Source organism: Hyperolius riggenbachi, chromosome 5 (assembly GCF_040937935.1).
Source record: "Hyperolius riggenbachi isolate aHypRig1 chromosome 5, aHypRig1.pri, whole genome shotgun sequence".
Lineage (NCBI taxonomy): Eukaryota > Metazoa > Chordata > Amphibia > Anura > Hyperoliidae > Hyperolius > Hyperolius riggenbachi.
Window position 1 is genome coordinate 289,457,837 of NC_090650.1, and position 13,060 is coordinate 289,470,896.

The 13,060-nt window shown below is 39.2% G+C and overlaps 1 protein-coding gene across 2 annotated transcripts in view; it reads left to right on the plus strand.

Moving 5' to 3' along the window:
- Nucleotides 1-13,060, plus strand: part of MBP (myelin basic protein) — a 255,162-nt gene that overhangs the window by 219,548 nt on the left and 22,554 nt on the right. For both annotated transcript variants that reach the window (XM_068237053.1, XM_068237052.1), the window contains exon 5: nt 11,250-11,381. In XM_068237053.1, coding sequence (XP_068093154.1) covers nt 11,250-11,381 — 132 coding nt within the window. The remainder of the gene's footprint in view (nt 1-11,249; nt 11,382-13,060) is intronic.

Consider the following 13,060-nt stretch of genomic DNA (forward strand, 5'->3'; position numbering starts at 1 on the left):
TTATATTTTAGTGAAAACTGTGTATGGATTTAATGGCCTGGCTTTGTAACGGTTATGAATGTTTAAATTGCTGAAAAGTGGTGATAATGTTGGAAAAGCTTCTCCTTTTTTTCATCAGGTTTTCTCTATCTATGAGGTACAGGCTATCAATTTCATAGTCATTTGGAAATCATTTATATTTTAATTTCTTGTTTATCCTTCTAGCTTGAAAGATAATTACTTTTAATGCAAATTGCAGTTCAACTGAATATAACATTGCAGACCTGTTTTTATAGAATGTGTGTGTGGGAATTCATTTCAATGGATTCAGGATTCAAAGGATATCAGTACTATACACGCATTTTAGGGTTTTGTTTTGTTTTTTTGTTATTAAAAAGCAGCCCAGGAACATTCATACTAAATATAGAACCAGGTACAAGGTACATTTTTTTTTCTAATCCAGTGTATAGGGCAGCCATGGGCAAGCAACAGCCCATGGGCTGATGAAGCAGGCCCATCGTTAGATGGCCGACTTCTGCTCCTCTCCCCATCTCCCCCCCCCGCCATCCTTAGAACGATATATGCAGAGCATGTACAATAATGTCACCTCACCCTATCACACTTCAGAATCAGAATCGTTGTATTTCGCCAAGCATGACTGGGTCATGCCCGGAATTGGGTTTGGCACAATACCAAGCGGTACATATACAGAAAGGCAGGGAATAGAAGAAAAAACGTCAGAATATGACAGTAATACAAAAAGAGTCATACTCAAATATGTACATACACAATATACATTCAGCATCAAATCAAATATACGAATGTGCATTCAGCATCAGTATGCAGCATCCTTCTGAAACACTGCTGAGGTCAAAACGTATTGTTTTCCAGTCTGCTACTATGCAGGTGGTAGTAGGGCACTGATAGAGGGTGGGAGAATGTTAAGAGAGTTTAGGAGGCTAACGGCCATAGGGAAGAAAGAGTTCTTGTGTCTGGTGGTCTTGGAGGGGATAGTCTGGAGTCTCCGGCCCAATAGAAGTGGGGTGAAAAAAGCAGTGGCCCGAGTGTGAGCGGTGATCTCCATAGTAACTGTGGCATCATGTGACCTGCTGTCTTTATGTAGCAGAGTGTCACATGACACTGCCATTGTCATGGAGATCGCCACTGGAGAGTGTGATAGGGTGAGTTATACCAAATCCTTTTCTGCCATTCTTCCACCGGGAGGGAGAGAACAAGCGAGCTGCAGTAGCAGCGGGCCGCATTCAAGAGGAATGCGGCCCGATCCTTACAAAGTTTGTCCACCCCTAGCATGGGGCACATTGGAAGCCTTGCTGATGGGAGACCACTCCCATGCCTTCTGACAACTAGATGTCGCTAATGAGGGAAGGATAACAGCCTCTTCATTTCAGAATACCCAGAAAGCCCTCTTACTAAAAAGTCTTTTAAAACGGGTATTTGTGATAAACTTTAAAGTGTACCTGAGACAAAGTATATAGAGAGCTTTATACTTACCTGGGGATTCTTCCAGACCTATGACCATCCTTCCGGGCAGCTCCGCTTGTTCACAATCCTTCCCATTAGGAAGGCTTCAATTGTGTCAGTCAGGCTATTCTGTGCATGTGTGGCCCAGCCGCCCGTGCCCCCTCATCACACTGCTGTCACCGGGAGCATTCTGTGCCTGTGCCCCAAGTAAGTATAACGTTTTATATATACTTTGTCTCAGGTTTCCTTTAAGTGAACAACTGTGGTTTCCCATGATGCATCACTCCTGAATATGCAAAGCTTCTCTTTATGCCCCTGAAGCCAGGCTGACATCCAGAACCGCTGGTGTATAGCAAGCCTATAGCTAAAACATTTTACAGAGCCACATCAATGGTTGATGTGGCACTGTACAATGTAGAAGGTATGGGCTTGCTATACACCAGCGGTTCTGGATGCTTTGCATATTTAGGAGTAGGAGTGATGCATCATGGGAAGCCACAGTTGCTCACTTAAAGCTGGATTATCACAAATGCTTTCTGTTTTAAGAAGGCAAATTATACTCAGCCTTTTCATTATGATTCACAGAGAGGTTGTCTACTGAAAACAGACTAAGTTGGGCAGAGACAGTGAGAGAAAACATCTATCAGCAAGTAGGCTATTGCTGTAGGACGCAGTCATCATAATGGTCGGGTTTATGCAAAAAAAATGACAGATCAGCACAATTGCTTATATCTCTATTGGCCAAGGCTGGTTCCTCCATATACATGGGCATGCCTATACAATGGTAAGAGGGTGATCACGTCCTCTTCCATTCCTCTTCCTTGACATAATCTCAAATGAAGAAAAATGTTTGAAAAATGCTCCTTTTCTTGAAATTTTCATCAAACTAGCATCCATGTAGTTTTTCTCAGGATGCTGCAGGCATAACAGGACTCAAATTCCATGATACTCTGACAAAGATGTTGAATTCCAGTCCTCGAGGGTCATATCCATGTCAGTATTTAGGATGGAGTGAGGAATGGAGAAATGTTGTCTACTTGGTGAACCACACCTTTCCAGATTCAGTCCCATCAATTCATTTGAGCTGTGCCAAAAATGTCTGAGGACCTCGGCCCTTGAGGACTGGAGTATGACATCCCTCTGCTCTATGCTGTCCTCCTTCATTTTTACTACATTGCATAACCCTCTAACTGCCATGTTCTCTTCACCACTGTTGTTGCTTTGCTTAACCTATCCCCTCGTCCTTATATATGCCTAAAGCCTCTTCTGCAGTAATTTTGAGTGTGGAGTCGCACTTACTTGGCTTCCATCAATCTCAGATGGTCAGGTGTGCAGATGCAATAGTCCCGGACACCATGGGACTCAAACTGTAGCAAATGAAGAGAAAGATCCGCACCACCTTCAAAAAAGCTTAGTCTATTTTATTGGAAAAAGACATACACAAGTTTAAAAAGAACTTTAAGGCAGGACAGTCCACTGTTTCGGCTCCTGCCCATCTTCATGCTGCCTAGTTTTGAAGTAACATACAAAAACACCAACATATATACAGAGAAACATCCAATCACTGAGTATATACTAATTAGAGGACCTGATGGGAAACAGCCTATTTGGAGGCGTGACTAGATATTTAAATAGGCTGTTTCCCATCAGGTCCTCTAATTAGTATATACTCAGTGATTGGTTGTTTCTCTGTATATATGTTGGTGTTTTTGTATGTTACTTCAGAGCTAGGCAGCATGAAGAAGGGCAGGAGCCGAAACAGTGGACTGTCCTGCCTTAAAGTTCTTTTAAAACTTGTGTATGTCTTTTTCCAATAAAATAGACTAAGCTTTTTTGAAGGTGGTGCGGATCTTTCTCTTCATTTGCTAAAGCCTCTTCTGCCTCACCAGCATGAAAACTCCCAACCAAAACGATAGGTCTTCTACTACCCTGCCAACATGATTAACAGTAAGTGCTGCATATCTCACACACCAATGGATACAAATAAAACAACAGACACCATATTGGTTCTTGATGATGATGATGGTGGTTATATAAGTTAATTTTATGAAATTGCTTTAGTGCCGTGTTCTTTTTGCACCTGTAGTACTTGGCATCATTCTTCAGGCACAGGGGCCAACATAAGGGCTACAATTATTGAATATATGGATTATACAGGTTTATATTTCTCCTATACATGCCATCAGTACTGAGTGACAATATGAAGAGGGAATGCTAGATTGCAAAGCATGAACCATTTATATACATATACAGCATCATACTGCCCTAAAAAAACATGCTGCTAATAGCATTTTCTGTTTCCTTCATTGACAGTGTCCTTCCTGAAAATTATAATGAATGGCCTGATTCAAGTTCAGTTAATTGCTAAACTCAGATATATATCTCTTGAAGTTCAACCTTCACACCAACCTTCCAGCTCAATGATGAGGCTTATTAACATCTGCTCCTGTTCTCTTTGATACACTTCGTGCTTTTAATCTCTGAAACTCACATCTCAGTTACAAAAGGTGACATTTTAACAGCGATAAAAGGACAGATCTGTCACTGATGCACAGTTCAACTCCTTTGGCTGGAATTACAGGACAGTTATGCAAATGTCAACAAGTAGGCGCATACTTCCATAAATATATATGGGAGCTCAATATAGTAATGCAATATCAGTTAATTAAATGTGACTTAGGTGCACAAGAAAAAAGTGCATGTAGTCTGAGGGGTAAAATATGCTTTTGAATTCTCAGTAATATCACGTTTTCCAATGCTCCATTATTATTGAATTGTGATCATAGACCGCTATCCTGACCTTAATGGCCACCTTTTCTTCCTGCATGACAAGTTTAACTTCCATGTAACCCAGATAACATGATAAGGAGGAAAGTTTGACCTTTCTCTTTCTTCTCTAGAATGAGCTGACAACATTTTCATTTAGGTGGATGCAGTCAGGAATTTCATACATATGGGATATTTGAAGAGAACCTGCATCCGGATGTTTGAGAGGTCCGATTCAGGCTTGGACCTCACACTTTGGTGCCTCTCATCCTGCTCCCAGTCCCATTGACCAATTATCACCATCTTTAGTCATGTGACATTAATTATTTGGGCATTGTTCTAATGACAATTGACCAATGAGAGCAACGCAACAGAGGAGGAAGAAGTAGGCATCATTTTATGACTCGGGGTAGTGTTTTGTTAATTCAACAGTTGGATACAGGTTTAAAGCAGTACTCCAAGGAAATAGAAGTCATGTAGCTCATATGCTCTGAACATCTGAAACTGGTGCTGATTTAGAGAGGAGGACACTAGAGAACATAGGTCAAACCTGAACTGATTTTTTTTTAAATAATAATAATAAAATTGACAATTATTTGGCAAAAGAGTGCAGTCCTCACCTGGGTCATTTGAGAACATGGTGGGGTTACTGAAAAATTAGCAGATTAGAGGATGTGTGACTGCATTCAGTGCAGCACTCTCAGTGAGACTTAAAAATAAATAATAATACCAGACTGCCCTTTATTTGTTAAAGATAAGGTCTTGCTGTGATTGGGAATACATGACTGCGTAGACTTCAGCAGTCCATGTGAAGAAAGCAATATCTACAACAAAATCTGTCCAAGGTTATTTTTTCCAGCATCACAAATTAAAAACAGGTGACATATCTCTGCCATGGTTAAGGACCCTTGTGTTTTGAAACTTGTCTACTTTGTAACCCTGGAATAAATCATTTTGGACAGATTTCTTTGTTCCTGTCATTTCTTTCTTCAGATCCTGATATGATCCAGATGAAGGTTGTATATTCATTGAAGAACATTTTTCAGTGTTCTCCACTGTTCTCCAACCAAACTAAGTAAATTACCGGGTTTCACAAAGTGATTTGTATGAGTATTCCTCCACTTTAATGGATGATGGAAGTTTGAGGAAGTCACATCACTGCTGTCCATATTTGGAAAACTGTTGAATTTCTTTTTAAATTGTAGCCATCAACATTAAGTTAATAAGTACATTTGATTGCATTGCGATGGCAAAAGCCATGGTTCGTAGAGAGCTTACAAAGCACCAAAGGAATCTCAATGTTACAAGATATCGGTCAGTATCCGTGAATCTCCATAGCATTGGGTATAGCATAAACACAGTGAATACAGTCATCAAAACAGGAGAAAATATGGGACAACAGTAACTGGATGTTCCTCCAAGATTGATGAATAGGTATGATGAAATCGGGTCAGGTAGTTTGCCAAAAGATCTTCAACAACACTGAAAGATCTGCAGGAATTCATGGAAATTACTCATACAACATGTGACAAGACTCTCCAGTATTCACCAAATGTTTAAGGGGTAAGGTTTAAGACAGAAGCATTCTTCTACAAAGAAAAACAGGCCAAGTTAAAATTTGCACACAAAAAATAAATAAAAACATTGTCTCCTCAAAACATGGGGAAATATGATATATGTTTGTCTTATGAGACCATGGCTAAACTTTGTGACCACAATTCCAGGTACATTTGGCATAAAAGCACTTTGCTTTACCAAAAAAAAAAAAACCAAAAAAAAAAAACCACCATAGGCACGCCGGGGCACAGTGAAAGCAGTATCATGCTTTGGCAGTGCTTTTATTCAGCTAGAACTGAGGATATAGTCAAGGTGGAGGAAATTATGGCCATTTCTAAATACCAATCTGGGCCCAGAATTTTCTGGTGTCTGCTAAAAAAAACAGATGAATAGAAATTTCACCAGTAGACAATTAAAGTTTTGGGATAGCCCAGACAGTGCCCAGACTTAGATCCTATAGGTTTTGTCTGCACTGTTCTGAAGAAGGGGACCCTATGTGGCCCGAAACAATTGTTAACTTTGGTGTTGACATATGATTGGAGAATAAACGTTGCTCATTGAGAAGCCGGAGTGCTAATCAATCTTTTCTACTATTAGATCCTATAGAAAATCTGTGAAGTGACCTGAAGAAGGCGGTGCATAGGTTGGCCTTGCATTTATAGCATGTTTGCTAGGCAGAGTGGGCAAAACTATGTATCATGCAGATATACGCCTACCCAAGAAGCCTGCATGTTATGATTCAATCAAAAGGTGTTTCAGCAAAGAGTATCAGTTTAAAGAGGAATTGTAGTGAAAATAACAATAAATAAAATTGTTTATTTTTTACAATATTCATTTAGAAATAATTTAGTCCTTTTTTGCCCATTGTAAAATCTTTCCTCTCCCTGATTTACATTCTGAAATTTAGGTGGTGTCATCTTTATTCCTGTCAGGTGATCTGTGCGTTTACTGAGAGTTCTGAAGCTAGTACAAAATAGACCTAATCTTCCAGAATGTTCTGGGGGGAGGGGGGAATTCTGAATCGTTAATCAGCCTAGGTTAAATATCACTGGGAGGGTAGGGCTACAATCAATATACAGCAATGAATAGATAAAAGAAAATGAACGTAAATGTGGTTATACTGAATAATTTACAGCATTCTACTATGTGTCACAATATGTCACTACAGTGCCTGTTTAAATCGCCTTAAAGGGGAACTGAAGTAAGAGGTATACGGAGGTTGCCATATTTATTTTCTTTTAATCAATACCAGTTGCCTGGCAGCCCTGCTGGTCTATTTATCTGCAGTAGTATCTGAATAACACCAGAAACAAGCATGCAGCTAGTCTTTTCAGATCTGACTTTAAAGTCTGAAACACCTGATCTGCTGCATGCTTGTTCAGGGGCTATGGCTAATTGTATTAGAGGCAGAGGATTAGCAGGGCTGCCAGGCAACTGGTATTGCTTAAAAGGAAATAAACATGGCAGCCTCCATATACTTCTCTCTTAAGTTCCCATTTAAGTGTTAGTTTAGACCCCTTTTACACTTGAATAACAAGTGTGCGTAGCGTTACCCTGCTTTACTGCAGGGTAATGCTGCAACAATGTAAGGCAATGGGGCTTAGCACACTTACCGTGTCCAATCTGCCACTGCATCACAGCAGTTGACCCTGTCGACGTACTCTGCCGCAGGGCCATATGTTTGTGATTTTGTGCGTTGTGATGCAATGCATTGGGGCCGGGCATCGCACCCCAAATGCAAACCTCAAGTTTAAAACCGGCCTTAGGCCTCTTGCACACTGAAAGCGATTCAGATTCAGATTCCGCTTTTTAATCAGTTTTTACATCCGATTCAGATTCCGATTTGCAGTGTGCAGGGAGCAAACTGCAAATCGGAATCGGATGTAAAAACTGATTAAAAAGCGGAATCGGAATCAGAATCACTTGCAGTGTGCAAGAGGCCTTAAGGATATGCACACTTATGTATCCAGCTTATTGTACGTTTATTTCCTTTATTTTTTTCGTTAACAGATTTGTTTGCTTTCCAATAGAACTGTGCACATTATAGGTCACGTTAAAGGTGATAAAAGTTTGAAATATTTTATTTATAATCTCATTTCTCTTTAGATCACAGACATCTGGCATTGAAACAGGATTGTATACACTTTTTATACCTAGCGTACATCATCACACCTTACAGCGATTATCAACAGATAACATTTAGCATTCCATGTTGAAATCAATAAATCCAACGTTACAAATCAATGCAGGAATCATTGCTGAAGGTGAAATAGCACAGGCAGTAATGGAGCTATTAGCTAATGGAATGTTATTCATGTAGCAAGAGAAAATGCAGTGCCCAATCAACCAAGCAACTTGGCCATCGTAATAGCATCATCATCTGAGTAAAGATAATCAGCTGTGAAATCTTTTATGTAAAACTCAATAAAATGTACAAATTCTATCAACATAAAGAAACTCAAGGTTTTCCGTGCATTAAATAAAGATAAGAGAAATATAGGATTATGCAGAAGTCAGGAGAAGATAGAAGCATCTACTGTTGCCACCAAAGATGTCTTACAATATATACTGCCTGTCCAAAATAAAAGGTCACACACTCTAATATTTTGTTGGACCGCCTTTAGCTTTGCATACAGCGAGCATTCACTGTAGCATTGTTTTGATGAGTTTCTGCACAACATTTATATTCATCCAGATTTGCATTGATTTTCGCTAAGATCCCAAAGATTCTCAGTGGGGTTGAGGTCTGGACTCAGTGGTGGCCAACCTATGCATAAAAATAATGCCTCATGCTCTCTGAGCCACTCCTTCACAATTTGAGCCCAAAAAATCTTGGAATGTACATGTGCCATCAGAGAAGAAGAAATTCACTGATGGAATAACCAGGCCAGCCAGCTGGCCTACCTTTGAAAACTTAAACATCAGTGCAGTCATTATATAATGGAAGGCCCTTACCTATTTGCTTTAATAAATTCAGGCGGAACTTTTTTGGACAGGCAGTATATGATGACATCATTATGACAGCTACTGTAGATTGGTTGGTTGTGATCGTGCTTCATTTTTTCTCTTGCCACATAAATAACCATGCATTGTTCACTGATTACATTACTGTCTGTGCTGTTTCCCCTGAAGACCCTTGTGCAGATGTGAACTGTTGGCTCTAGTGTTTTTAGCATGGAATTTTAAATGTGATGTGTTGCTGATCACATAGTCGGCTGGTTTAATTTGGACGTTTGAACATATGTGAAAAGAGTATCTCCAGTCTATTTTTGTCTAATTATTCAGATAAAAAGGAAAGTTCTTTTCTCTGCGCTCTGGGGAACTTGGATGGCACCAATTAGGTCCATTTATTAAATGGTTGCCCACCACTAACGCAAGGAATGTCGGGGTAAGCTGTTGCGTCTCCCCAGCAATCTTGTCCAATTTGTGCTAGTTGCTTTAGTCACTCTGAATTCTTCAGTGATTTAATTCCACAAGAGCTATTTGGGTTATATTTTTGCATAATTATGTCATCTTTTACGAAAAAATAATACATATTGCTATCAAAGTCATTCATTAAAGAATGTCATCCGTCGACTTACCTGTAATTGGAAAGGCAGAAAGATAATCAGGGAACGGTTTGTTCTTATGGAGGTCTCAGGTTTATTTAATTTTTAATGTTATTTCTTCTACTTCTCTACATAGCAATGCAGTGTTAGACTGAGCTGGCAGGCAGCTGGTAAATTCACCAGGCAGTAGTCATTCACAGAAAACTAAATGTACTGTGCTTTTTAAACGTATTTACCTTGTTCCTTGCTAGCCCACTCCAACAATGTCACCTACGCTTTTAAAAAAAAACAGACTAAATCTAATATAGCTATAATAACCAAGACTATGTTGAAAGGACAGTTTTCTTACCAGTTTTTGGGATGTGGGAGGAAACGTGAATACCCAGAGGAAGCCCACACAAATGTGTGTAGAATGTACAGAGTATATCCTTGACAGAATTCAGCCCCAGAACTCTAGAATGCTAAACCTGTGGAGAAAGACTGCCAATCAACTACCCACCAAGCTGCTTGCGTAGGGGATACTAGTTAGAACTGAACACTGAAAGTCAACTGGACGAGCTCTGGTATCATTCAGAAAAGGGAAACCTTAGTGTCTTGTGCCCAAAGCATGTATGCTGTTTGGGCATCATAATAAAGGTTATGTAGGTGAAGTTGGAGGATTTGGATGCTCTACTATTTTGCAATTATAGAGCTATAGGAGGAGTATGTGGATATTCAATGGCAGTGGCATAGCTACAGAGCCATGGGTCCTGGTGTTTTAACCTGGGCCCCCAACTCAGCATTATATGTATAATAATTAATTGCCACATTGTGTCAAAGCTGCTTCCTAAAAGACAGCCACAGTGTTAAAGAGGTGTAAGCAGGAACTCCGGAACAGTGAGAGCCATTTACACCTTGGAAATGCAGATCAGACAGCGTCATTCATAACAAGTATGTTGATATATTACTGAAAGCTACGTTTTGGACTATTTTGACATATTGTATATACCTAAGTAGGTGGTAGACATGTCAGTTATGGGAAGTAATTAGACCATACCTGCACTGACATGTTACATGATGAGGAAAACATGGGTACATATGGTACTCAACCTACTTAGAACCTGCCAGTGCTCCTTTTTTATTGTTCTGCTGTCAAAGAGTTAAGAGAGCAGGGTTATATTTATGCAAATGAAGGAGTCCAACAGCAAGTAGCGTACAGAGCTGCTCTCCAGGAAGAGTACACAGAAGGAAAATAGTTTTACCTGGTTGAGCAAACACTGCTGATAACAAAAGAAAGCTGAACAGTTTCAAAGTTCATTATTCCTTTTCTGTGGCAGCTGAATGAACCAGATTACACTAAAATGGCTGCTGTACAGACTTCAGAGGTAATATGTATCCCCTTTATTTGAGGGGGGAAAAAAGGATATGAGAATGCAGGGATTATCTATACTGTATACTATTGGTGCAACACATCCAAATAACTATGGGTTTGTACTTTGGGTTTGCATATATTTTGATGACAATGATACTTAAGCAAAAAGAAAACAACAACAACAAAATACAAAAAAAGTTGTTTTCTCTAGGTTGTATTTATGCCGAATACATAATCAGATTTTGATAAAGTTTCTATTCTTTTTTCGTTCCCTTCAACCTGATTGAGTTTTGAAGTGAACATATGCTAAGGAAAAACACTTAGAAATCTGCCACAGTAACCCTATGATCTTCAGTTAACATGATTCTGAACGTATAAAGTCCTAGCTTGCAGCATATCACAATTTCATGGCCAAATGCCCAGAAAGAAAATGTGCGGACGTTAAGAAGGTGAATCTAACTCTTTTCAGTTTGTAATATGTCCTTTTGCAGATAGCATCCATTGCATTAAACATGCAAATCAACCACATTATAATATTATTTCATTAACCTTTTTGTTTTCTCCAGGATGTGCATCTGTCCAGATCGCTGTCCAGATCCGGCTACCTCTCATCCTCTCCCCAGAGATCAAGTTCTTACTATGGCCACCATGGGAGATACCATGATGACAACCCTGTTGTTCACTTCTTCAGAAACATTGTAAGTGTTTAACAAAATGTGATCACTTATGGTGGCTAGTGGCCATACAGACTCCATTATGTTTTCTTGCAACTACAGGCTGTTTGAGAGCTTGTGGAGGGAGAAAACCATTGTTTCACAGCTGGGGGGCTGTCCTGAGCTGGTCCACTTCAGGTCCAGAGCAGTTAGACTTAAGGTGGCCACACACCATACAATTTTTTAAATATCTGTTCAGTTCAAGAGTTGCAATCAATTTTTCTGACTGATTGGAACAAGTCAAAAATCTGACCAATGTACCACACACATGTATTCAATTTTTCCCCATTTATGATAAAAAATGATTGGAAACTCTGAAAAAATTCCTAGGGTGTGTATATTAATAAATTGACAATCTAAAGGTCGCCATACGTGGTACAATGTTTCAATTAGATAATTTAGTTTGATTATTCCGTTAGACCGAATAAAAAGATATTTCCAGCATGTCCGATCATTTTTCCCGAAAAAAAAAACGGGATAATTGCTCGAATTTCTTGATCGAAAAAAAAAATATTTTCAAGTTTCATTCAATTCGATCATTTAAATCGAATAAACGGGAAAATCGAACGTTTTTATTGTACCGTGTATGGCCACCATAACACACACCATGTATCTTCAGAAAAATTGAAGAAAAATTTCCAGCATTCTGGATCGAAAAAATGGTAAATCCGATCTGATTTTTCAGTATAATGAAAAAAAAAAAAAAAAGCTTTCTATTTTATCGGGAGATCTGATCATATTTATCAATTACCGTAAAATCGGATCATTTTATTGTATCATGTGTGTCCACCTTTAGGCATTTTGTGGTTCATGTGATTATTTGACAAGTTCCCTGGATTAGTACTTTTAAGACCTCTTGATTAATAGTCTGCACTGAATAATCTGCACAGGCAGGATAAAATCATTGCCCAAGACCCACACACGGTCGGTCATCTTTGTTTTTTTCTGTCAGCTATAATGGCAATGCAAAAGACCTAATGTTATATTTATTAGGCCACATCTCAAATGGATTCTTAAAGGACAACTGAAGTAAGAGGATTATGGAGGCTGTCATACTAATTTCCTTTTAAACAATACTAATTGCCTGGCAGCCCTGCTGGTCTATTCGGCTGCTATAGTGTCTGACTCAAACCATAAACAAGCAATCAGCTAATCTTGTCAGATTTGACAACACTGTCAGAAACACCTGATCTGCATATGCTTGTTCAGCGTCTATGGCTAAAAGTATTAGAAGTAGATGGTCAGCAGGATAACCAGGCAACTGGCATTGCTTTAAAGGAAATAAATATGGCAGCCTCCATATTCCCATCACTTCAGTGGTCACTGGTCCTTTAAAGATCCACTCCAGACACAAATGTGCTCTAAGTCCTGGGCAGGCACTCGGTTGCAGAACCTTGTTTAGCTGATGCCAAATATATCAAAAGTATGGAGCCCAGGCACTGGCCACTTACTGGCATTGTTATAGCTTGCAGTATTTTTTGCTGAGTTCGTACTCTACCCATATCAATAATAATAAATGACTCTTCATTTTGACCTATGTCACCACTAGCCGATATAGAAGATTTAAACGTACAACCCAAGGACATGTGTGTGGTTCGATTTCTGGATTTTAACACCGTATTTTAACACAGCTGTTAACCTCTTTTTGAACTACCGTACTTACA